Raw genomic sequence first — 27911 nt, forward strand, 5'->3', positions numbered from 1 at the left:
GAGAAAACTGAGGAGGACTTATGTTGAGAGGTACCAAGCTGTCAAGTGTAGACTGCAGTTTTGGATGAAGTAGAGATCCTTGACTCTGTATAAGCAGAGATGGAAAAACTGGTAGAAGGAATGGATCCCTGCTGCTGAGTTGAAGTAGAAGGGAGTACCAAGGGCCACCGAGGAGCTATCAGAATCATGGTGGCATGATTGTTCTTGAGCTTGACAAGAGTCTTGAGAATGAGAGGGAATGGGAGAAAATGCATACAGGAAGAGATTTGTCCATTCCAACAGAAAAGCATCTGCCTTGAGGCAATGAGGAGAGTATATCCTGGAGCAAAACTGAGGCAGTTTGTGGTTTTGGGGAGATGTAAAGAGATCTATCTGAGGAGTTCCCCACTGAGAAAAAATTTGATGAAAAGGCGAGGAATTGAGTGTCCATTCGTGAGGTTGTAGAAGATGACTCAACTTGTCTGCCAGATAGTTTTTTCCCCTTGAATGTAGACAGCTTTGAGGAAGGTATTATGGAGGATTGCCCAGTTCCAAATCTTCAGAGCTTCTTGGCAAAGAGGGAGAGATCCCGTCCCTCCCTGTTTGTTGACATAGTATGTGGCGACTTGGTTGTCTGTCCGAATGAGGACTACTTAGTCGTGAAGAAGGTGCTGAAAAGCTTTTAGAGCATTGAAGATCATTCTGTGTTCCAACAGATTGATATGACACTGACGATCCGTGCTGGACCAGTGTTCTTGAGTACGGAGACCGTCTATGTGAGCCCCCCAAGCGTAGGTCGAGGAATCTTTCGTGAGGACCTTCTGGAGACATGGGAAGAGAGCATCCACCAGTGGAGAGACTGCTTCAATGAAGGAGTGACTGTAATGTGTCAAGAGAGTGGGTCACAAGCCTGAGTCCACTGAGAAGCCAGGGTCCACTGAGGAATTCTGAGGTGAAGTCTGGCAAAGGGAGTCACGTGAACGGTCGAGGCCATGTGACTGAGTAGTACTATCATGTGTCTCGCTGAAAGTGAAGGAAGGGAAAACACTTTGTAGCACAACTGAAGATGAGCCTCCAGACGCTGTTGCAAAGGAATGCTCTGAGTTGGTCAGTATCCAGAATAGCTCCGATGAACTGCAGATTCTGAGATGGTTGAAGGTGGGATTTGGGAAAGTTGATTTTGAATCTCAAGCTTTGTAGGAACCATGTAGTCCATTGGGTCGCTAAAATAACCCCCTGAGATGTAGAATCTTTGATGAGCCAGTCGTCTAGGTAAGGGAATACCTGAAGACCATGGTTTCTTAGAGCTGCTGCTGCTACCACCACCAGGCACTTGGTGAACACTCTTGGTGATGATGCAAGGCCGAAGGGTAGCACTCTCTATTGATAATGCGGATTCCCCACCTGAAATCTGAGGTACTGACGGGAGGCTGGATGAATGTGAATGTGAGTGTAAGCCTCCTTGAGATCCAGGGAGCATAACCAATCGTTCTGATCTAGAAGGGGATAAAGGGATGCTAGGGACAACATGCAAAATGTTTCTTTGACCACAATTTGTTGAGAGCCCCGAGATCCAGAATGGGTCGCAGATTGCCCGTCTTCTTCGAAACTAGGAAGTAACGTGAGTTAAACCCCTTGCTCTGCTGTTCCAAGGGAACTTCCTCGATGGCATGGAGACGAAGCAGAGCTTGAACTCCCTGAAGAAGAAGGGCGGTCTGGGATGGATTGGAAGGATACTCTCTTGGAGGAAGCTCTGGTGGCATCTAAGTGAAATGAAGAGAGTATCCTTCCCTGATAATTGACAGGTCGGTTGCAATGGACTTCCATCGATGGTAAAAATGATGGGGACGACCTCCTATGGGAAGAGGGGAAGACAGAGGCAGAACGATGGAGGTTATGATCTGTTTTAGACAGTCAAAAAGGCTGAGCAGCTTTAGGTGCAACAGTAGGCTGAGGTTTCTGCTGCTTCTGCTGCTGTTGTTTCTTGGGGGATGCTCGAGTGTAAGGAGCTGCCCTTGGAGGATAACGCCTCTGAAAAGATGGATGAGGTCTGGAAGGTTTTGGAGGAGCTGGCTTAGGTTTAGGTCTGACAATAGAAGCAAAAGATTTTCATGTTCAGACAACTTCTTGGTGGCGGCCTCTATGGATTCGACAAAGAGGTCATTACCCTTGCAAGGTATATTGGCCAGATGATCCTGAAGATTGGGATCCATATCTATGGTCCGAAGCAAGGCCAGGCAACACATCGCTACCAAGAATACAATGCCCTGGACGAGAGTTCAAAGGCATCATAAGATGACTGAAGAAGATGCAACCTGTGTTGCGCCAAGGTAGCAGTGACTTGTTGGAACTCCAAATGCCTATGTTGGTCCAGGTTCTTTGTAAAACCTGGAAGTATATCAATGAGGTACTTAACCCTTTCAGGACCATAAGGATCGTAGGCCAATTTTTGTGGTTTTGACGACATTTTTATGGTAAAAAGGGCTTGCAGATGCCAAAAAATTGATTTTTTTTTGTGAAATATCATTATTTTTATTTAAAAAAATCACACTTCTGGCTTATGGACAGTGTGGCAAGTGAATCTTCTCGTCAATCTGGCAACGACGCTAATGAATGAATGTCGGAACCAGTTTGTTTACATAAAGGCAGTATCATATGGAATCCATACATATCAAATTTAGAACTGTAGACTATCCCAATCAAAATTTATAGGATTTTAAAGTTATGGGACAAATATGTCCCTTGGTCCTGAAAGGGTTAAAGTAAGTAGTGAAAATAAAATTATAGTTGAGGATTCTGGAAGCCATCTTCGAATTCTGATAAAGGCGACGGCCAAATTTGTCCATAGTCTTACCCTGGAAGGATGGGTCCTCTTCAATGAAGATTCCACAAGTAGGGATTGATGAGATAGTTGTGAATTCTCAAAGCCCTTGCAATGTAGAGTTCTATACCTTGATTCCAATTTGCCTGGAACAGCAAGTATAGCATAAGTAGTCTCCAGATTTCGTTTGAAAGCTTGAGACAAAAGTCTATTAAGAGGAAGTTTGAGAGATTCTGCAGGAGGTTGAGGCAGATGAATTTCCTCCAAATACTCCTTAGAGCATTTAGAACCAGCGACCAATTTAAGATCCAAGTCGTCCGCCATTTGACGAAGGAAGGAGGAAAAGGTCAATTGATCCACCAGAGCATGGCCTTGAGAAGGACTCGGTGAACTGGAAACACCTCGAGTAGAAAAGGAAGGCTGGGATGAGGCACTAGAAGCAGCTGAGTCCTCGGGGTCTGCAATTGGTGTCCTCGATCGAGGGGTTGGAGGCCTCAAAGAGCTGGAAGGTCTGGATGGAGGCCTGGACGAGGAAGGCTTTTCTCTAGAAGAGGACCTGTGCCCTATGCCTGGAAACGGGCAATGCCGCTGGTGAATATTGGACGCAGTACTACAGATGCGGGCGCACAACCAGAATGAAAGAAGTACATTCTGTACAACCAGAATGAAAGAAGTAATCCTGCCGTTGTATCAGGCGATGGTGCACCCGCCTCTGGAGTACTACGTCCAATATTTGTCATTGTACCTTAAGAAGGATATGGCGATAATCGAGGGGGTTCAGAAGAGAGCGACACATTTGATAAAAGGTATGGAAAACCTTTCATACACTGAAAGATTGGAGAAACTGGGGCTCTTTTCCCTGGAAAAGCGGAGACTTAGAGGGGACATGATAGTGAGTTACAAGATCATGAAGGGCATAGAGAAAGTGGAGAGGGACAGATTCTTCAAACTTTCAAGAACTACAAGAACGAGAGGGCATTCTGAAAAATTAAGAGGGGACAGATTCAGAACCAATGCTAGGAAGTTCTTCTTCACCCAAAGGGTGGTGGACACCCAGAATGCGCTTCCAGAGGGTGTGATAGGACAGAGTACAGTATTGGGGTTCAAGAAAGGATTAGATAATTTTCTGAAGGAAAAGGGGATAGATAGTGGATTACTATACAGGTCCTGGACCTGATGGGCCTCTGCGTGAGCGGACTGCTGGGCATGATGGACCTCTGGTCTAACCCAGCAGAGGCACTGTTTATGTTCTTATGTGAATGAATATGGCTAGAAGCTGTAGATCGCAACCCCATAGACTCAGTGGTTTGGATAGAGGAATCTCAAAGCACTCCCAAAGTCTCAGCTCCTTGTATAGAGTGTGAGGATTCCTGACGAGACACTCGCAAAGACTCGACTCCTTGCATAGAGTGTGAAGATTCCAATCGAGACACTCGCAAAGACTTGACTCCTTGCATAGAGTGTGTAAATTCCAGACCAGATACTCGCAAAGACTCGACTCCTTGCATAGAGTGTGTAAACTCAGCTTGAGGCACAGGCAGGGACTCGACCTTGTGTGAGACTGCTGATTGCCCAGGCTGGACTGCAGGAAGCAGAGTCGAGGCAGAGCTGTATTTGCTCAGTAACTGAACAAATTCCCACTCTAAAATGGTCTGGATGGTAGCCTGCAATTGTGGATCCGAGTCTGAAACTGGACCACTTGCTGAGGCTAAAGGTTCCGAGGTGGCAGGGGGGACAAGCTTCAATTTGGAGGATTGATGCTTAGAGATCTTGAGAACCACCGCAGGAACCTTCTGCTTAGGTATCTGACCTGAGGGAAGCTCAGGGGAAGACAAAACAGATGTACTCGAGGCTAAAGATGATCCAAACGAGGAAGGTCTAATGAGACTCGAGGTCGGAGTAGTGGAGACAGAAGGACACCCTGTTGAAGGCTTGACCAAGTCAGAGGTCGAGGGTGTAGCTGAAGAGTCCATCCTGAACAGCTTTTCCACTTGAATCCAATGACATTTGAGGGCTCAAGGTTGAAGGGTAGCACAGTGCACACATGACTTCAGATTATGGTTAGGCCCGAGATACTTAAGATATCAGCGGTGTGGATCCTTGAGGGAAATCGCACGCTGGCACTGGCTACATTTCTTGAAGCCTGTGACTGGCCGGGACATAGGAGGGAAGATCGCTGCTGCGAAGTCGAAGCCCGCAGGCTAAGGGCGCGCGACCCGTCCCGCCAGTCAGATGACGAAAAAAATAAAACTTATTTTTCTTCTAAAAGAAAAGAACACAGTGATTCGGCAATAAGAAATTAACCACAAACTGTGGTGAAGAGAAGATGCAAAGCGAACGAAGTTAAGCGCAGAGCATCAAAGACAGACTTCTCGGCTCCGCGGAAAACTGAGAACTGAGGAGACACGCCCTGTGCTGGGCGGCAGACTCGAAACTTCGAAGTTTTCTACAAGCAAGTCTGCTTGCGAAGCTGTCTGCATCCGAGCTCCATGGATGATGTCACCCACATGTGAGAATAGCTTCCTGCTTGTCCTGGGATAAAGAAGATTATTGAGGTAAGAACCTAATTTTTCCTTCTAGTGGGATGTACCAAAGCCTGTCTAAGGTGGTGCAGATGAGCCCGCTGACAGCACTAAAGACACAAAAGCAGCGTCTAAGTCATGCTGCTACATTCATCCTGTAAAATTTTGTAAAAGTATGGAGGATGGACCACGTAGCCATCCTACAAATCTCCTCGGGCAGAACTGCTCGGAAATCAACCCATAAGAAGCCACATTCCTCAAAAAGTATGGTCTCAAAGAAATCGGTGGTTGCTTACCACCCTTGATATACACTGAAGAACTAGTGTTAGGCCTAGGGCCCGGGGGTAAATAAACTTAGCATACATGTCTCCTCAAGTCTGTTTTCCTAACCTCCTTAACCTTAGTATTACCTTGACAACATCAAATGCTTTACTAAGAACCCAACAGCTTTTCCCTGACTTCAGTTGCATGCGTACTGCTCAAATAACATCAGTAAGGACAGACCTGGGTGTTACCAAAACAGAGAACAAAAGAGCAAGACCAGCCGTTTACCAGTCCCTGCAACACCTCATTAATAACCTCAAAAGGACAGTAACGCCAGATGGGACCTGAATGTTATCCAAACAAAGGAACTGGCCAGGGGGGTAACTGAAAGTCAGCATGCTACCGACATGAATCCACAAGTCTGTTTATCTGACAATCTGACATTCTGACCTGAATGTTGCCTACATCACATCAAAGAAAGAGTGTAACCAGATGAGAAGCCGGTTTACTGCAACACCTCCTTATGACATTCTGAATACCTCCTGGGTAGCATCAAAGAGGACAGGGAAACCAAACAAGTATCTGACTTCCTTGATCTATGTGTTGTCAAAACAAATAACAAAGAACCAGTACCAACTGTCTTACTAAGAGGGCAGCAGTTTTTCTCTATAAAAGAGAAAAACTCAGCCCATAGAATTTGAATCCAGTTTCGTTGCAACAAAGGGACAGCCCGATTCGGTTCTCCTCTCCTATCAATCGCTTTGGGTTCCAGATTGTGAGGGATAGTGATGTCCGGAAATACGGTGATGTTATTCTATTTTAATATTTATCTATGCATGTAATAAAGTGTTATTGTTTAAGCTTTATATTGTCTGGGTGCCTTTCTGAGGGTTACTGATCATCCCATTAGGCAGAAATAAGTGGCGGAACAAATAGCCATGCGAATCCATCTTGAAATGGAAACCTTAGAGAAGATGGCTTCCCCTGGTGGCTAGGACCTATTAGAACAAAGAGTTGATCTGAGAGATGAAAATCATTTGTCACCTCGCATTAACGGAGAAGAACTCTCCTAACATCCTGCAGCGCCCAAAATTTGTCCTTTTCCTTTGCACCCGTGGTATGGAATGCAGGTAGCCTGATTTACGTGGAATGCGAAAACCACCATTGGCAGAAAAGAAAGTATCATGCACAGCAAGACCCCAGCTTCTGTAAATCTGAGGAAAGACTCTCTGCACAACAGAGCCGGCAGCTTTGAGACCCTTCTCACTGTGACAAAAGCTACTATGAAAAAATGTCTTACCGAGAAGATCCATCAGCAATGCCACTTGTAAGGGCTTGTACAGGGCCTTACTGAGGTAATGCAAACAATGTTAAAATTCCATGTCAGGAACAACTGCTGCACAGGAGAATGCAGCTGCAATGTTCCCTTCAAAATCTGGTTACATCAGGATGAGAGGCCAAAGAATCTTTCTCCACTCAAGCCCTAAAGCACAACAGGCCTGCCATCTGCACTTTAAAGGGACCAACTGCCAGGCCCTTCTCAAGACCATCCTGAAGAAACTCCAGGACCACTCACATCAGAGCCTTAAAATGCTCCACATTCTGCTTAGCACTGAAACATTTTCCCAAGCCTTGTCGGTTTCTTTGATCTTAGAAGAGTTGCTATGACCATCTCCAAGGCTGTGATGAAGCGCCCTGCCATAAGTCCAAAGCATTCCAGATTCCCCAGGACAACTGAACCCTGCGAGAGAAGAGTTGGATAAAGTGGCAGTTTGAAAAACTTGTCCCTCTGTAGACAAACCAGATCCATACACTATGGCCAACATGGCAAAGTTAAAGCAACCAAGATTACCAACCCCCAGCGAGTCACAATTTTCGAATGGCCCAGCCTATCCTGGGCCATGGGGGAAACACATACAACAGCCCTTTCTCTGGCCAAGGTTGTACTAGAGCATCCATACTAGCGCTTCCAGGCTCGAATATTCAGCTGAAGAAGCAAGAGATTTTTTTTCCATCGGTTGCCAACACAATCAGATCAAATGTCGGTAGTCCCCATGGATGCACAATGCTGTCGAAGGCCTTTCAGGACTGAGACCACTCCTTGGGGTCCAGGGTCTGTTGGCTGAGATGGCTAACCTGTGGTACTGAAAGAGCCTGTAGGGGAACTTCTGCCCAGAGAAACCACAACTAGGTCTCCAGTCTCAACAGGGCACTCTTGGTGCCTTCCTGCCTGTTGAACTATGCTACAGCTGTGGTACTGTCAGAGAAACCCCTGACTGCTTTGCCTTCCAGGGTGTATTCCAATATCTGCAGTGCTAGATGAATGGCTTTCAGCTCCAGTCTTGTTGATGGACTATTTCCTCTGAAAGGCAAGCTTTTTGACAATGACTCTGGCTGGAGTCACAAATGCTAATTTGATGCACCTCTGCCGTCCAGGTCAGTATTATCTGGAGAGCATCCAGCAGCAGAGACCAATGGGACAACAGTGCAAAGATGAGCTTTTGCACAAGGATCAATCTCTATGGTTGCTACCATTGACCCCCAGCACCTGTAGACAATATCAAGCCATAGGAGTTGGCTTCACCAGGATCTCCAAAATCTGACTTTTTAACTTCAGGTTGCGTGGCTCTGGAAGAAAAACATAGCCTTCTATGTTGAAGTGGATTCCCAAGAACTCAAGGGATTTTGTCAGCTGCAGGTGGGTCTTCTGAAAATTGATAATCCAACCCAGGTCCTGCAACAGTTGGACCACTTTTGCCACTGCTTTCTCGCTATTGGCCTTGGATGGGACTCTGATTAGCCAAATGTCCAAGTATTGATGCACCTGGATCCCTGCCTTGTGCAGATACGCTGCTGCAATAAGTGTGATCTGAGAACTTACAAAGCCATCAAGAACCCCAAAAAGCACCACAACCCATCCCCTCAGAAGCATGTGGCCTACTGTATGGCAAAGATTTAGTACAATAACCAGCGACACTGGTCATAAGATCATCCAACCCTTTGTAAAGAGCATATGGACCTCGAAAAGGAGCCTGCTCAAAGTTACCTTGGAAGCAGAATCTCCCGCCCCTTACCTGATCCAGATGATTCTATGGGCAAAGACAGAAACCTTGCTTAAAACCCTGAATACGCCATAGAGCACATCGGATACATATTCTACCCCTGAAATTAGCAACTGGGGGTAAGGCATCCTCCTCCACTGATGGAGTCTGACACAATATATCATGGCAGGCATGAGACAAGCCACTGCTGCCACCTTCAGCCCCAAAGTCAAGGCCTCAAACTGTCTTTTGAAGACTAAATCCACCCTGCAGTTTTGCACATCCTTTAAAATCACTTCACATTCACAAGGGAGAGAAGTATGTTTTGTAACCTTTGCTACCAACAAATCCACTTTAGGAAGGATAAACTGCTCTTAGCAATCAAGAGCTAGTGGATACAACCTTGCCATGGTCCTAGCATCCTGCAAGGAATCCTCCGGAGTTTCCCAATGTTCCATTGTAATATCATTGTAATATTGGATACTAAGAAAAAAGGTGGTCTGAAGCTTAGAGCTGCTCATGACAGAACGCTGAGCAGCAGAGGCCCCCAAGGATTCAAGCTTTCATACCTGCAAGGATTCTGTGATGAGCTCCAGCAAAACAGCTAGCCTATAAAGGTGGCACACCTCCGCCTGGTCCAGAGCCACCACAAACTCCTGACTGGTGGCCCTGAATCCTCCAAAACTGAAGATTAATTTTGAGGGAGCAATGGCATTGATTCTAACTTTCAATCATTCCAGTCTTTCTCCGACTGGACCTATGGTTACTGGAGATGAAGCTTCAGAGGGGAAACTTTGCTCTGAGAGAGGAAACCCTTGTGCACAACTAGTGACCTCAGACGATATAGACCCCGAAAACCCATTTATAGGCTTCAAACATTAGTCTAACAAAATTAGGAGGCAAAACCCTGAACAGTATGCCTTGAGAACACCTGCAAGGACTCCCTTTGTCTCCTTGTGGGCCCAGAAGTGTCTGTATATTTGTGCTATGGCAAAGATGCTGAGTCGCTATGTGAGGGCTCCAGGAGAGATTTTTGTACCCAATAATGAGCCACCTGCAACTGTTATTGCCCTAAAGGCACTAGAAGAGGTTAAGCTCTGTACTCTCACTTCCCCTCAAGTGCCCTGTGGCATGTGGAACACAGATGCTTCTCAACCGGCCATCCAGTGCAAATTTGGCATGAATTAGGTTTCAATGTTTATTAAAATTTCTTATACCACTTAGTCCAAAATTCAAAGCGGTGTACAATAAAATGCATAATCAGCATACATTAATACAAAACAGAAGTTTAAAAACAAAATAAGTGACATTACAGGTGATTGATTAGTAAAAACTAAAAACACGTACATCAGATGTACAAAAATAGAAGCAAGAGGGAAAAAGGGATGAACTACAATTTGTATAGGAAAGAACAATAGGAAAAGGGGTTAACTGAAAGCAATGGTGATAATTATGCCCTTACGAGAGCAGTTATGTATCAAAAGTATCTAGGAACAAGAAAGTTTTCAACTTTGCCTTAAAAGGACCTAGTGCTGTTTCTTCCCTTATGTAACTAAGAATGGAGTTCTAAAGGGAAGGTGCCATCACTGAAAAGTTATTGGATCTCAAAGTATTGATATGTTTTAAGGATGGAATATTTAGGAGATTTTGAGCTGTAGAGTGGAGAGATCTAAATGGGCTGTAGGGAATGAGGAGTTTATCAATAAATTCAGGTTGAAGATTTTGAAGGTTAAGAGAAGAATTTTGTAACTGATTCAGTGTTCAATAGGTAATCAGTGTGCTTTGTACAGGGGGGGGCACATGATCATATTTCTTTGCGTTAAAGATGATCTTAACTGCAGTGTTTTGCACAATCTGAAGTCACCTTAGTTTTGTTTTGTTTTTTAACACCTTAGTAGAGGGCATTGCAATAATCTAAACATGAAATAACAAAGGAATGAATTAGGATGTTTAGAGAGGCAGCGTCTAGAAGTTTGGAGAGCGATCTGATCATTCTTAACCGGTAAAAACAACGCTGAATCACAGTACTAATATGGAGGTGATAAGAGAATTTGCAGTCTAAAGTGACTCCTAACAGTTTTAGGGAGGATACAGTTTTGATTGTTAAAGAGTTAAATTTGACTGGTAAAGAGCTAATCCTTCTTTGACAGGGAAGGTCATGATTTTTGACTTATCAATATTTAATGATAACATATTTGAATCCAACCAGAGCTTGATTTTTTAGAGTTTTTGGTTAATGATGGTTACCTCGCCCTGATTGTTTAGATCAATGGGATGAATAAGTTGTACGTTGTCCACATAAGCAAACACTGTGAAACTAATAGACTGACTTAAAGTTAAGAGAGATGCCATGAAAATATTAAAGAATAGAGGAGATAATAAAGGACCCTGAGGGATATCGTGCTCATTTTTAAAAGATTCAGAGGATGATGTATTGAACTCCACTTTGGAAGTACGTTCTAAGAAGAAGGAGGTAAACCAATCCAACACTTAGTCAGCGATACCAATTTCTTGCAAGCGTGTCAGAAGAAGTTTATGATCAATCGTGTCAAAGGCCGAAGAGAGATCCAGAGAAATAAGTAAAATGGATTGATGGTGGTCCAAATGCTAGAGAATTTTTGTGGTCAGACCTATGAGTGAGAGTTCCGTGGAGTGATATTGCTGGAATCCTTTTTGGTTAGGGTGCAGCACGTTAGTCTTTACGATGAAGTCAGTAACTTGTCGAAAAATGATTTTTTTTTCGGTGAGCTTGGATAAGAAAGGAACATTTGTTATACGTCGGTAGTTAGAAACTTCTTAAGTACTGGTTTTGTGATCTTTGATTAGTGGATAGATAATAGATTTTTTTTCCAGGCGCAGAGGCTAATCTTGTCCTAACCAAGTCCAGGATGCTTGGGCCAAAAGTAGAGAAGAAGCATTTCAGAAGGAAAGGAGAGATTATTTCAGCATTGGTACCCTTGATGTTCAATGAGTTCAGACATCTTTGGATGTCTTGAAGGGTAGGCAAAGTGAATCTAGAAAACTGTGTAAATGGAAGGGTCTTGGACTTATTGTTTATGTGGCAGGAAATTTCTCTGTTGGATAGACTCCCTAATTTTTTGAATTTTATTGATAAGATGTGTGGTTATAGACTGGGCCGATGGTATTTCTCCGGGCATCTTTGATTCTCGTTTTTTAGTTATAAGATTTTGTGATAGCATATAAGGTGGAAGTGTTCTTAGTCTTTTTAATTTGCTTGGAGCAGTATTCCTTCTTAGTTTTATTTATTTCAGATTTGTAGACGCTAGCGTGTTCCTTATATTTAGTAAGATTTGTTAAAGATTTATCATGACGCTATTTTCTCTCAAGAGAATGTAGTTGAGTTTTGATTAGGGACAGTCTAGGTGTATACCAGGGATTTTTTAATTTACGTGGGGAAAGAGTAAAGGTTGAAATAGGAAGCAGAGAGTTTAAAAGATCTGATATGGAAGTATTCCATGTGGCAATTTTTTCATCAATAGAGGACTTGTCATCAGGGTTAAATTTGAAATGGGAGTCGACAGATGCTGCCTCCAATTTATTATAATCACGAGTGGTGATTGTTTTAGGATTAAGTTTAATTTGAAGGTGCTTAGTGTGTTCAGAGAAAGAAAGAAATAAGTGATCAGACCAGGGTATCGGCTTAATTTTGGAAACCTGGAAACCACTAAGTTGAGAAGTTTGCACAAAGACCATGTCTAAGGTATGACCAGCTAAATGGGTAGGATTAGAAATTAAAGGGTGAAGAGGTAAATCATTCAAGAGGGTATGAAGCTCAAAGGATGCTGCATTGTTACGATCATCAAAGTGAATGTTAAAGTCACCTAAAATAATTGGATTTGGGGAAGAGAAGCAAAAATCAAAGATAGTAGATTGAAGGTGTGTGAGAGTTTGGCCACTGATAGGTGGTGGAAGGTATAGTAGTAAGTAATCTGAGGGGGGGAGGGATTGACCTGGAGAAAATTCAAGATCTGAAATTAGGGAAGGACAATATATTATAGCTAACCCACCTCCTTTCTTTCCTTTCCGATGATTATAATGGTAGATGAAACCTGGGGGACAAGAGTGCGCGAGGTAGCTTTCTTTACCATCTGCTAACCAGGTTTCGGTGATGCAAAGAATATCCAGGTTGTTCTGTGTTATTTCGTCATGTAAAAGATGATGTTTGGATTTTAAAGATCATGAATTTATTAGGCCAATATTGAGAAAATTGAATTGTGTGGTTATTGACTTTACTGATGGAAATAGGTAGATCAGATTAGGAGTTTGAGAAGCCAAGGGATAGGAAACCTTGTGGATGGCTTTGGGACGGTGAACCCAATGAATGGGAATTTGATTATAGGATGGAGACATAATATTAACAGAAAAGATAAAAAATAAGAGGATTGAAGATAAGGCTTATAAAGAAAACACCTGAGAAATCAGAAAAAAAATAAGGACCAAAAGGAGGTGCCCTTAGGAGGCACACAAAGGAGGGCATTAAGGAGCATTAATTGCTCTTTTGGCACGTTCCTTAGGTGTGCGCCAAAGACGTTCGCCACTAATTTAAAGATCATAAGCAGGCACATATGCTTGGGGGCGAGGTCTGTGGCGGCTAAAGAGTGAAATTCGGGCTTCAAATCTGGAAAAGAAAACAATTAAGAACATAAGGATTGCTGCTGCAGGGTCAGATCAGTGGTCCATCTTGCCCAGCAGTCCACTCACGCGGTGGCACTTAGATCAAAGACCAGTGCTCTAAATGAGTCCAGCCTCACCTGTGTACGTTCCAGTTTAGCAGGAACTTGTCCAATTTTGTCTTGAATCCCTGGAGGGTATTTTCCCCTATAACAGACTCTGGAAGAGCGTTCCAGTTGTCTACCACTCTCTGGGTGAAGAAGAACTTCCTTATGTTTCTATGTAATCTATCCCCTTTCAGCTTTAGGGAGTGCCCTCTCATTCTCCCTACCTTGGAGAGGATGAACAATCTGTCTTTATCTACTAAGTCTATTCCCTTCAGTATCTTGATGTTTCAATCATGTTCCTTCTCAGACTCCTCTTTTCAAGGGAGAAGAGGTCCAGTTTCTCCAATCTCTCACTGTATGGCAACTCCTCCAGCCCTTTAACCATTTTAGTCACTCTTCTCTGGACCCTTTTGAGTAGTATCGTGTTCTTCTTTATGTACGGCTACCAGTGCTGGATGCAGTACTCCAGATGAGGGCGCACCATGGCCCGATACAACGGCATGATAACCTTCTCCGATCTGTTCGTGATCCCCTTCTTTATCATTCCTAGCATTCTGTTTGCCCTTTTTGCCGCCACTGCGCATTGCACGGACGGCTTCATCGACTTGTCAATCAGAACTCCCAAGTCTCTTTCCTGGGAGGTCTTTCCAAGTACCGCACCGGACATCCTGTATTTGTGCATGATATTTTTGTTATCGACACTTATCCATGTTGAACCTCATTTGCCATGTCGATGCCCATTTCTCGAGCTTAATTGTCACATTGCAGATCTTCGCAATCCCCATGTATCTTCACCACCACTTACAGATACTAGAAGCAGGCAAAGGAGATCAGAGCAGGAGGAGACAAGTACACCGCAAGCCAGGCTAATTTAAAGATCATAAGCAGGCACATATGCCTGGGGTGGGGTCTGCCATGCTGCCGCTTTGTGGCGGCTAAAGGGTGAAATTTGGGCTTCAAATGCTTGGGGGAAGGGGTGAAACATTTTGAGGAATCCATCTCTAATTATTTTATTCAAAATCAAGGAGTTTTTGAGGCAGACAGAGGCTAAAAATCCATGATGATCACTGCAGTGGCTTTTTGGTACCAAAAATCAGCCCAGGAGAAATAAAAAGTTAAAAAAATTCAGGAAAGGGGTTTTTGGAGGTATTGGACCCAAATCCAAGACCCCAAAATGCAATTAAAGATCCCCCTTGATGTCTCCCATAGACTACTAAAAAGAGTACTCACAGTTCTGTTAGTGCTATGCCTGCAGATTCTGTAAAGATTATTTCAAAATAAAACTCCACAGGGAACGATCACTAACAAAATGTCCAAACTATTATAGAACAATCATACGATAGTGAATGCAGTGAAGAATGGTCCTCATAGAGTTGTCTATTAATTAACCTAATAGGGTCTGCTGAGCATGCTACATCCTTGGACCATGTGTGGTAAGTATGTGCCAAAAAATCAATATGCAAAAATCAACTCAAAAAATTTCATCAATAGTGATGATCTCTAAAAAATGAATCGCAAAGTCAATAAATTAATTAAATGCCAAAAGGGAAGTTCTCTAATCCGACACCCTAGTAAGGGCAGTTATCATAGTTCAAAAGAAAAAGGAGTACTTATCTCTGGTCGCATTAATCCCTGGTAGATGGAATAAAGGCGACGGGGGGCGACCCATGATGTGTGAGGAGTTGCTATGATACTGTCATTTCTGCGAGCCTTTTCCTCTTGCTCCCCACGCCTCACTATACCTCTATCTCTGTAGTTTCTAAAATTCTTTTAATGTTAAACCTTCCCAAACTTTCACTTAAGAACATAAGAATTGCTGCTGTTGGGTCAGATCAGTGGTCCATCGTGCCCAGCAGTCCACTCATGTGGCGGCCCTTGGTCAAAGACCAGCGCCCTAACTGAGACTAGCCCTACTTGCGTACGTTCTGGTTCAGCAGGAATTTGTCTAACTTTGTCTTGAATCCCTTGAGGGTGTTTTCCCCTATGACAGACTCCGGAAGAGCGTTCCAGTTTTCTACTACTCTCTGAGTGAAGAAGAACTTCCTTACGTTCATACGGAATCTATCCCTTTTCAATTTTAGAGAGTGCCCTCTTGTTCTCCCTACCTTGGAGAGGGTAAACAACCTGTCCTTATCAACTAAGTCTATTCCCTTAAGTACCTTGAATGTTTCGATCATGTCCCCTCTCAATCTCCTCTGTTCGAGGGAGAAAATGCCCAGTTTTTCTAATCTTTCACTGTACGGCAACTACTCCAGCCCCTTAATCATCTTAATTACTCATCTCTGGACCCTTTCGAGTAGTACCGTGTCCTTCTTCATGTACGGCGACCAGTGCTGGACGCAGTACTCCAAGTGAGGGCGCACCATGGTCCAGTACAGCGTCAAGATAATCTTCTCCGATCTGTTCGTGATCCCCTTCTTTATCATTCCTAGCATTCTGTTTGCCATTTTTGCCATCGCCGCACATTGCGCGGATGGTTTCAATGACTTGTCAATCATAACTCCCAAGTCTCTTTCCTGGGAGGTCTCCCCAAGTACCACCCCGGACATCCTGAATTCGTGCATGAGATTTTTGTTATCTACATGCATCACTTTACACTCATCCACATTGAACCTCATCTGCCATGTTGATGCCCATTCCTCGAGCCTGATTATGTCAGGTTGCAGATCTTCGCAATCCCCTTGTGTCTTCGCTACTCTGAATAACTTCGTATTGTCCGCAAATTTAATCACCTCACTCGTTGTACCAATGTCTAGATCATTTATAAAGATGTTGAAGAGCACAGGTCCAAACACCGAGCCCTGTGGCACCCCACTGGTGACGCTCTTCCAGTCCGAGTATTGTCCATTTACCCCCACTCTCTGTTTCCTATGATCTAGCCAGTTTTTAATCCATGTATTTCACCCTCGATTCCATGGCTCGCAATTTTCTGAAGTAGTTGTTCATGCGGAACCTTGTCAAACGCCTTCTGAAAACCCAGATATACAATGTCGACCGGGTTGCCCTTGTGTATCTGCCTGTTTACTCCCTCAAAGAAGTGCAGCAAGTTCGTCAAACATGATCTGCCTTTGCTAAAACCGTGCTGACTGGTCCTCATCAGCCTGTGTCCGTCAAGGTGATCAATGATATGGTCCTTTATCAACGACTCTACCATCTTTCCCGGTACCGAGGTCAGACTCACCGGTCTGTAGTTTCCCGGATCTCCCCTCGAACCTTTCTTGAAGATCAGCATAACACTTGCCACTTATATTCCAATTGTATCTTATTTAAAACACATTTTCCAACATCAACCAACTTACTTCATTAATTACTTCATGCAGTTTGCAAAACTTCCCTGTCACATATACATAATGCTCATAAGTATCCAATCACTCACCGATATAGAATTCTCACCTCATTTGATTCAGCAGCATGGAAAAAAAAGGGAAAAAGCCCATCTCATCCTCTGACTGAAGCACAGATTCGTGGATTTTTTCAGGGTTTGCATTTTGTTACTTTAAAACCGCTCTCTTTCCGTCCTCTTCTTGGGGACCAAAGCTCCCCTCCAAGCAGCACTCGCATCTCTATCCCAAGGGGGCTTGCAATGGGTCAAAAGGCCGCAACTTCTTCCCACCTGGATGTAGTTGTTCTCACAGTAGTCGGCTACCCTCTCCAGGTTTGTGAAGCTGTCAAGCAAGGCCCGCCGCCACCTTGGATCTCTTCCTCCAGCAGCATCTTCGCATCCTTAAACCACTACTGTGGCGCAAGGGCACCAAGCAAAGAGAAGGAGGAGGGGGCGGGACCGGGAAAGCATGCCAGGATATAACATGAATTCATCCTAGTCCAATGTGATCCAGAATTAGCTGAAATGCCTTACTCCCCCCCCCCCCAAATCAGTGCTTAAGGGGCAGATCTTTTTCTTACTCTTCCCGCCCCAGGGACCATTCTGACCAATCAGCAGCAGAGCCCCACCTAGCCATATGTCGAATCCACCCCGCTGGACGAGCTGTGGAGAAGGGCCAGACGTTCGGCGGGCCATATTAAAAATCTAAATAGGCCGGATATGGCCCGCAGGCCATAGTTTGCCCATGTCTGACCTAGGGTAATGGGGGACCAAGTGATCTGTCCAAGGTCACAAGAAGCAGTATGTGTCAGAACCCACAACCTTAAGGTGCCAAGGCTGCAGTTCCAACCCCTGCACCACACTCTCAGACATAGTATGTACAAGATAGCATGGCAAACATTGTTTGACAAAGATGGTAATACACATTTAAAGCATGGTAAAACATAATATGACAAACATAGTGAAAAATAGTATGGTGAGTCTAGTATTACAAAACATGGGTAACATAATATAACCTTTTCAAAAACTGTTTACAATTGAATTTTTGAAAGGCTCATATATAAGGGTAGAAAAACAGGTGCTAATATGTGTGCCACTTTTGCTCGGACGAAACATGTTTGTTTCTGACTATTAGCACTTACAGGCTGTACGGGCTTCTTTCTGCTTCCAAATTAACAAAAAAAGCAGTTTTAATGTCAGAAATTCAGAAGAAATCCTCTCCTCAAAACCTTCAAACCCTTCCCTGAGCTGGTGGTAAGTTTTCAGTGTTAAGGATAGCATTTTTTTCTGTGCTGTTGTCTGAGCATTGGGAAGAAATACTGAGTAACCTCCATTTCAATACAATTAAATACAATTTGCGGCCATCTTTGGTGCACAAGTTTCTACCTGTGCTAGAAGTCCTCTCAACATTCTGTGCATATTACTTTGTGTGCTAGTCCGGTGCTAATAGTTTTTAATGCTGGCATTAGGTTTCAACAAGCATCGACCCTTAGGTGTTGGCCAGCAAGGTGGATAAAGCAAATTAAAATTGAGCTAACAAGCTCTGAAAGGCCAACCAGTCAACAAACTTCCACATTGGGAGAAATTCTATAATAAGGGTTGACAGGGTTTATATAATGTTTGGACTGGTTCAAGCATTTACGTCAGCCATAGAGATACATGCATAACTTACAGTACTCTATTAGGTACATGTGTATTTCCATCCTTGCTCTGCTCCTATGTACACTCATCATGCAGCAAGATATGCAGATGTTTACAGAATAGTTCTTAGGAGACTATTTGGAATATTACAGTATATACGTATTTTCTAGTATTCTAGACATTTACATGCATAAGGGTAAATTCTCTATATTGCGGCTAAAAAAATCAGCACTGAAAAAAGCGCTAAACCACTCTCAAAGTTAGAAGCAGTTTATAGATTAGCACACCTAGGAACTGTGCCTAACTTTAGGCACAGCCATTTGTAGCAATGAAAACATGGGGCAAATGCCCATGCCTAAATTTATGCATGGATACCCTTATTCTATATCTATATGCAAAACTTAAAGGAACACCCATCCATCCATAACCCATTTTTGCACTCCCTATATTTATGTGCATTGTAATTAATTCTAATTAGTGCCAAAAATTGCTTCTTGAAATGCCCATTATTGGTGCTAATTAGCTTGTTAATTAAGTGCCTACATAAAATTTGCACGTGCAATTTTCAGCACTTTTTATAGAATACGGGGGATAATGTGCTCATAAATGCTAGTTTCTATTTTATAGAATAGCCCCTAAGGTGTAAATAGGTTTAATGTTTTGCCCAAAACACTATGCTACACATCCTTTTGCTGCCATTAACCAGCTCAGCAAGGATATCCATTCACATTCATTTTTCCCTTTATTTGGTCTTCTATTCCCTTTCTTCCCTTCCTCATTTCAACTTGCTTGACTATTATGAATGCTTCTTGCTGGTTGGATAGTCATCTTAAAGTCTGGAACCCTCTTGGCTGTTCTGGAGTCAGCAGCTAATTCCCCACCAGTGGCAGCCACTCTATTTCCTATTCATGTGATGCACAGACTCCTGCAAAGAAAGTAAAATTTAATGGCAAAAAGCTCAATAATATAATTCACTCACCTGCTTTGCTTTCAACAGCAGCCCTTAAGATTTTGTCACATGGAGTCATGACACCTAGATCAATAACTCTGGAAAAAAATGGAACATAAAGGAAGCCAGTGAAAAAATAATTCATGTTAAATACTGCATTCCAAAATGGATTAGGAAAGAAAAATGCTCCTATACCTGCCCTTCTCTAACTTTGGAATCAACTACCTTGATGGCAAAAGACGAGGTACAGAGCCTAAGAATTAATTTAAACTCAAACCTATCACTCTCCAAAAACATCTCACATGTAGTCTCTTCATTCTTCTACTACCTCCGCCATCTCTGAAAGATAAGAACCTACTTCTCAGAACAAGACTTTACATTACATTTCTAGACCGCAAAACCTCACGGATCGATGCGGTTCACAAAAGATAAAGAACTGGACGTTCCTAGTGAACCGTTGTCCCGTTCCCGTTGTCCCGGCCAAGAGAGGAGCAGCGTCGGGCCAGGCACAGCAGGGGAAGCGGCGAGAGACAAAGCAGTAGGCTCGGGGAAGCGGCGAGAGTTCGCTCCGCCCACCCCCACCGCGTCAGAGGCTGCGCCGGACTCCCCCTTAAAAGGGGCGGAGCCAGCGCGGCACACGCGGCAGAGGAGAGGAAGAGACCAGCGCCAGGGTTCCCGTTGTCCCGGCCAAGAGAGGAGCAGCGTCGGGCCAGGCACAGCAGGGGAAGCGGCGAGAGACAAAGCAGTAGGCTCGGGGAAGCGGCGAGAGTTCGCTCCGCCCACCCCCACCGCGTCAGAGGCTGCGCCGGACTCCCCCTTAAAAGGGGCGGAGCCAGCGCGGCACACGCGGCAGAGGAGAGGAAGAGACCAGCGCCAGGGTTCCCGTTGTCCCGGCCAAGAGAGGAGCAGCGTCGGGCCAGGCACAGCAGGGGAAGCGGCGAGAGACAAAGCAGTAGGCTCGGGGAAGCGGCGAGAGTTCGCTCCGCCCACCCCCACCGCGTCAGAGGCTGCGCCGGACTCCCCCTTAAAAGGGGCGGAGCCAGCGCGGCACACGCGGCAGAGGAGAGGAAGAGACCAGCGCCAGGGTTCCCGTTGTCCCGGCCAAGAGAGGAGCAGCGTCGGGCCAGGCACAGCAGGGGAAGCGGCGAGAGACAAAGCAGTAGGCTCGGGGAAGCGGCGAGAGTTCGCTCCGCCCACCCCCACCGCGTCAGAGGCTGCGCCGGACTCCCCCTTAAAAGGGGCGGAGCCAACGGCGCCCAGCCGTTCGGCGCGCGGCGAAGGCGAGCGGTAAAGGCGCTCGCCTTAGCGAGAGCGCCTTTGCGAAGGGCCTTGCAAGGGACGAGTACCTACTATCAAGAACACCGAGGAGGACTGAACGGTAAGAAAGCGACAAACACAAAAGGTAAGGAAGAGACAGACGCCAAGGGAACAAACCCACACATACAATCAAGGTGAGGTAGAGCGGAGACAGCACACACAAAAGAGACAAAGGCAAGCAACATAAGGAAGCAGCAGGAAAGGGACACAAGCACACACAAGGGAAGTAAGAAATGGAATCCCAAGGAAGTCAGAAGGTGAGCTTTCCGGTCTTCTGTATCGGCTGCAATATGTATGACTACCTCCCTTCGGGGATCCAGGCATACATTTGCAATCGATGCATGGAGATGGATAGCTTGAAATGTCAGGTAAGACTATTGGAAGGAACAGTGATGGAACTCGAAGACAGAATCCGAGCACAGGAGAAGATGCTAGTGGAGTACAGCCCAAACGACGAGGTCAAGGAACTAGAAATGTTCATAGAGGAAGCTCATCAGCACCACGTAGAGATCCCAGGGCTGGAAAACTGTACTCAGGAAACCGATGTGAGGAGAGAAGACACCCATGCAAACACAGAAGAAACCGAAGACGAGGTAGGAGACAACCGCACATCAGGAGGAATAGTGAGAGCACAGGAAGACATCGCCCCACCCAAAGAACAGGAAACAAGTTCAAGAGTATCATTGGAGGAAGAAGACTGGCCCTACTCCAAGGACGTGGACCTACGCCCCCCAAGGAATCCCCGAATAAAGAAGATGGGGATCATCGTAGGCGACTCCATTATACGACATGTGGACAGCCACACCGCAGGAGGAAGAGAGGACAGAGTCGTCACCTGTCTGCCTGGAGCAAGAGTGAAGGATGTGACCAACAGGATCTCCAGGATCATAGATGGCGCACGGGGAGAGGACACCGCTGTGCTTATCCACGTGGGAACAAATGATGTGAGCGGGCGGAAGTATGACAGGGAAGAGCTGAAGGGCCAGCTCCGCTCACTTGGAAGAAAACTGAAGATCAGGGAGGTGAAGGTGGCCTTCTCTGAGATCCTCCCAGTACCAAGAGCGGATGGAAAGAGACAAGGGGAATTGCAAGTAATCAACGCCTGGATGAGACGATGGTGCGAAGAAGAAGGCTTCGACTTCGTGCGCAACTGGACGGCGTTCTGGGGAAATAGCAAGTACTACAGAAGGGACGGACTACACCTCAACAAAGAAGGAGCAAGAGTTTTGGCAGGCAACATGAAGAAGGCAATCGAGAAGGCTTTAAACTGAAAGATAGGGGAAAGCCGACAGTCGACCACCGGTCGATGGCACGGATAGCAGGATGCCCCGACGAAGAAGCCAAGGAAAACTACTCATACACAAGAGAAGACGACCTCACGGCAAATAAGGGAGAAAAAGCAGGAAGGGACAAATCAGACACAGAAGGGGACGACCACACAGCAAACAAGGGTGATAACACAGGAGCAGTTAAGGATATCGTAATTGAAACTACAGGGACGGCCAAGAGTAGAAGGTCCAAAAAGGTAACACGTAGGGAACTTAGATGTATGTATACGAATGCTAGAAGTCTAGGTAACAAAATGGGGGAACTAGAGACAATAGCAAGACATGACATATTGGATATCATTGGCATAACAGAAACATGGTGGAATGAAGAAAACAAATGGGACACAGTACTACAGGGATACAAGCTGTATAGAAGAGATCGAGTAGGGCAGAAAGGTGGAGGTATTGCTCTATATATTAAAGAGGGAATAGATTCTGTTGAAATGGTTACAACAGAAATGAAAGAGAAGCTTGAGTCACTCTGGATCAAGATTCCTGGTCAATTTGGAGCAGATACGAAAATTGGCCTTTACTATCGTCCCCCAGGACAGGCGGAGGAAACTGACTCAGAAATGATGGAGGAAATCAAACAAGAATGCAAGGCAGGCAATGTAATTATATTGGGAGACTTCAATTTCCCAGGGATAGACTGGAAACTAGCAACCTCCAACTGCGGCAAGGAGGCCAAGTTCCTGGAGGTGCTAGGGGATTGCTTCCTGGAACAAATGGTAAAAGAGCCGACAAGAGGCAACGCCACCTTGGACTTGGTCCTAAATGGTCTCACGGGACCGATAACAGTAGTGGAAGTCATGGTTCCACTGGGAACGAGTGATCACAATGTAATTAACTTTAAACTTGACATCGGGAAAGGGAAACATGCCAAAACCTTAACCACCACATTGAACTTTAAAAAGGGTAAATACGATAGCATGAGAGCCATGGTAGAAAAACGACTCGAAAAGAAGGTGGACAAACTTGAAACGGTAGATCAGGCATGGTCCCTACTGAAAAATACTATCACAGAAGCACAAGATCTCTACATTCCGAGGATTTCCAAAGATCGGAGATCAAAGAGCAAAAGAGAACCGGCATGGCTTACCAAACAGGTGAAGGAAGCCATAAAAGAAAAGAAGGACTCTTTCAAAATATGGAAATACATAAAGACAACCGAAGCCTGGAACAAACATAAAGATGATCAGAAGAAATGTCACAAGGCGGTGAGGGATGCAAAACAGGAATATGAGGAAAAAATAGCCCAGGAGGCCAAAAACTTCAAGCCCTTCTTTAGATATGTGAAAGGGAAAAAACCTGCAAAAGAGGCAGTCGGACCCTTGGACGACCAGGGAAGAAAAGGGTACATCAAGGAAGATAAACAAATCGCAGACAAACTAAATTCCTTCTTTGCGTCCGTCTTTACGAAGGAGGACACCTCAACAATACCTGAAGCGGAGAAAGTGTTTGCAGGAGAAATAGAAGACAGCCTCACCACAGTTGAAGTGGACTTAGACCAGATATACTATCAGATCGACAAACTTAAAAGTGACAAATCCCCTGGACCGGATGGAATTCACCCGAGAGTCTTAAAGGAATTGAAGGTTGAAATCGGAGAGTTATTGCAAAAACTTGCAAACCTGACAATCAGAACTGGACAGATACCGGACGACTGGAGGATAGCGAACGTCACCCCAATTTTCAAAAAAGGATCGAGAGGGGAACCGGGCAACTATAGACCTGTGAGTCTTACGTCTGTCCCCGGCAAGATGGTTGAAGCACTGATCAAGGATAGCATGGTCCGGCACTTGGACGCACACGACTTGATGAAACCCAGTCAACACGGATTCAGGAAAGGGAAATCATGTTTGACGAATTTACTCCAATTTTTTGAGACCGTGAACGAGCAAATTGATAGTGGGAAGCCGGTGGACATAATATACTTGGACTTCCAGAAAGCGTTCGACAAAGTTCCACACGAAAGACTTCTCAGGAAACTACAAAGCCATGGCATAGAGGGGGATATACAAAGATGGATAGGCAAATGGCTGGAAAACCGAAAGCAGAGAGTGGGCATAAATGGGAAGTTCTCCGACTGGGAGAAAGTGACTAGTGGAGTACCCCAGGGCTCGGTACTTGGGCCGATCCTTTTTAATATTTATATCAATGATCTGGAGGAAGGAACATCCAGTGAGATCATCAAGTTTGCAGACGATACAAAACTATGCCGGGCGATCAGATCGCATGAGGATAGAGAGAAACTCCAGAGCGACTTGTGTCGGTTAGAAACATGGGCGGAGAAATGGCAGATGAAGTTCAATGTGGAGAAATGCAAGGTAATGCATTTAGGCAATAAGAATAAGGAATACGAGTATACAATGTCAGGTGCAACTCTGGGGAAGAGTGAACAAGAAAAAGACCTGGGTGTACTGATAGATAGGACCCTGAAGCCGTCGGCACAATGCGCGGCAGCGGCAAAGAAGGCAAATAGAATGTTGGGCATGATAAAGAAAGGAATCTCGAGTAGATCGGAGAAAGTTATAATGCCGCTTTATAGGGCAATGGTCAGACCACACTTGGAATACTGCGTCCAACATTGGTCTCCCTACCTAAAGAAGGATATAAAACTGCTGGAGAGGGTGCAGAGACGAGCAACAAAACTGGTGAAGGGTATGGAAAAACTGGAATACGAGGACAGACTTATAACACTAGGATTATTCTCCCTTGAGAAAAGGAGACTGCGTGGGGATATGATCGAGACCTTCAAAATACTGAAAGGAATCGACAAAATAGAGCAGAGAAGATTATTTACATTGTCAAATTTGACACGGACTAGAGGACATGTAATGAAGCTAAGGGGGGACAGGTTCAGGACTAATGTCAGGAAGTTCTGCTTCACTCAGAGAGTGGTTGACGCCTGGAATGCCCTCCCAGATGAGATTATTGCGGAATCGACCGTCCTAGGCTTCAAGAGCAAACTAGATGCATATCTCCTTAAGAGAGGCATATAAAGATATGGTGGACTATAAATTACAACAGGTGTACACCTGGCAGGGCCTCCGCGTGTGCGGATCGCCGGACTTGATGGACCGAAGGTCTGATCCGGAGATGGCATTTCTTATGTACAGGATAATCATTAATCTATTTAATTATCTAATAAATTTTAAATAATAATGATTTTAGTAGTTTTCTGAAATGTATATAAGAACGAGACCTTCTCAATAGAGAGCATAACTCTTTATTCCAGCTAGCTGCCTGAAAAGCAAGCAGGCACTTCTGGAACTTCTTATGAATACAACCTGGAACTAGGGGGGAAAACAAATAAAGCAGTATTATGTAGTGGGCGATTCGATGTGAATAAGGTAAATGATTCTAATAGGTACTCTGGTGCTTGACCATGTAAAACTTTGTAACAGAGTGTTCCTAGTTTAAACATAAACATGGGCCTCAAATGGGAGCCAATGGAGCTCTCTATAATAAAATGTAATATGGTTTGATTTTTTCAAATCAAAGATCAAACGTACTGCGACATTCTGTATTCTTTGTAGTCTAAGTATATTTGTACAGTGTCCGGCAATGTGAAATGAGTTACAGTAGTCCAAAGTACTGAGTATCAAGGATGATCAAGCAATCTAAATGCCCTAGGTTCAAAACACGACTTGATGGTCTGCAGTTTCCACAAAATAAAGAAACATTTCTTCACCAACGCTGAAGTAAATGCTTTCACCCAACTACTCTATGCCTTTGTCCTTACATGCCTGAATTACTGCAACACTTTATTCAATGGTCTTACAGCAAAAAACACCAAACTACAGTGAGTTCAAAATGCAGCAATAAGCCTACTGAAAAACCTACAAGCCCATGACCCAGTCTCTCCAGCACTGATATTGGCCCATTGGTTGCCCATAATCAAAGGCTACATTTTCAAAGGCCTAGTGTTGGCATATAAATCCCTCTACAACAAGACACCCAAATACTTCTCAGACAATCTTCCTCTCTACACCCCAAAGAGAACACTAAGTTCCCAAGATGAAATACCCCTACATACACCATCAGGACACTCCATCCAACTCCAGACAGTCTGGAAACGATCCTATTCCCATTTCTTACCAAACCTCTGGAACAGCCTACCTCCACATATCAGAGCCTGTAAAGGACTTCTTAACTTTAGAAAAGCTGTAAAAACCTACCTTTTTGCATAGTCACTCCTTCAACCCTTCACCAGCATCAATAAGTAATCCTATATGAAGATATATTGCAACATACTGTATGTAAACCCTATATTGTAACTGTGAATGTAAAATGTAACCTGTTCTGAGCTCTTTGGGGAGGAAGGGATATAAATCTAAATAAATAAATGTTTATTTTTGCTTTCTACTCATGTTTTTACCTGAAATTGTTGCATCCCAGCACCACTCCCACAATGTTCTTGCCAATGTCGTGCACATCTCCTTTCACTGTGGCCAAGATAATTGTACCTTGGTAAGGATCCTAAAGCAAATAAATGAGGAAAGTAGCTTTAAGAAGTGCTCTGGAGCAAATACAAACTAAACCTGGTGTCAGCATTGGTGGCGGGACAAAAACAGTTACTCCTATCTAAAGGTAAAAACTAGGAAGACACAAGCCACAGTCCACTTTAAAATCATGACTGCAGTTAGTTTTATTTACTTTGGAGTACTTGATTTTAGGGACGGAGGGAAGATAGAAACTTATCAACAGTAAAGTGCAGTACTAGAATATGAAGCAATATCTGAATAAAATATTTGCAAAATCCAAAATGGTGGTCAAAACAGCAGAACAGCTGCTGTTTTGACCACCATGAGCTATATGCAATACAAAGTCACAGTATACAAGCAGCATTTGTAATTATAGGTTGTGTCGGCTTCTAGTATTCGTACTGATTTTGTGTTTGCAGTGGCTGCCCGAATATTGATAGTGCTTCCAAGGCACTGCCATGTTTGTATGGTATCACAGTTGGTTTGGGTGCCAGTGAAAATCTGTGCATGTTCTGCAGCAGCTGTGTGAGTGCTATATACCAAGCAGAGGCATTATTTCATTTCTTACTGTACAGTATATCTTATTTGCTTCTTTTTGAACAGTGCTACCTTCAATATACTTAAAGATAAAAATAAGCAAATTGAAGTAATAATTTATCTAATATAATAAAGTCCTAAGCGCGCATGCGCACTCCCACCTGCGTGCTCCCGTTTTCCGTGCGCTGTAGAGCACCGCAGGTAAGAGTGCGCATGCGCGAGAATACCCCGAGGCGGATGTCGGCGGCTGCAGGCCGCGGCGGAAGATGGTTGAAGCCTGGCTGGAGGAGGACGAGGAGGATCTGCGAGAGCTCCACAGAGGCAGGAGGTGAGGAGAGAGAGACAGAGACAGATGGATGAGAAGGACAGAGGGACTACTAGGGGGACCAGGAGAGATGGTAGGGGATAGGGAAAGATAGACTTCAGGGAGTGTGGAAGGGGCAAGAGAGAGAGATGGTCTTGGGGAAGGACAAAGGGGGACAGGAAAGGGAAAGATGGCAAAAGAGGTGAAACAGGGTCAGTGAGAGATAGTAGAGGGTGTGAAAGGGGCAAGGGAGAGATGGAAATGGTAGGACCACTGCTGCTTTGGGGCACTGAGGGAGGAAAGGTTGGTACGTCAGGACTGCTGCTGCCGCCTCAGGTAAGTAAAGACTCTGTCAGGAGGGCCAAAAGGGTACAAAGGAAATGGTGAAAGGTGAGGTGGTACTGGGATCAGTGGGAGGCAGGGTCCGGGCATGATAGAGGCGGGGCATGGGTGGGGTGAGAGTCAGGGTCAGGGTATAAGGGTGCTATTCTAGCACCCGTTACTGTAACGAATGTAACGGGCTAAAACACTATTATAGTAATAATGTGCCCACATTACAGATGCTGCTAAACCACTAGAGTGGTCATTACTTCCTCAAATTAACATATACTCGACCATGCAGTACAGCCAATGAGAGAAGACTGTTTTCTAATAATTGCC

At 44.5% G+C, this 27911-nt stretch overlaps 1 protein-coding gene across 4 annotated transcripts in view; it reads right to left on the bottom strand.

The window, feature by feature from the left end:
* Positions 1-27911, bottom strand: part of MTR (5-methyltetrahydrofolate-homocysteine methyltransferase) — an 819135-nt gene that overhangs the window by 150762 nt on the left and 640462 nt on the right. For all 4 annotated transcript variants that reach the window (XM_033935789.1, XM_033935788.1, XM_033935790.1 and 1 more), the window contains 2 exons: positions 26305-26405; positions 19309-19376 (listed from right to left, as the gene is read on the bottom strand). In XM_033935789.1, coding sequence (XP_033791680.1) covers positions 19309-19376; positions 26305-26405 — 169 coding nt within the window. The remainder of the gene's footprint in view (positions 1-19308; positions 19377-26304; positions 26406-27911) is intronic.

This window comes from Geotrypetes seraphini, chromosome 3 (genome assembly GCF_902459505.1).
Source record: "Geotrypetes seraphini chromosome 3, aGeoSer1.1, whole genome shotgun sequence".
Lineage (NCBI taxonomy): Eukaryota > Metazoa > Chordata > Amphibia > Gymnophiona > Dermophiidae > Geotrypetes > Geotrypetes seraphini.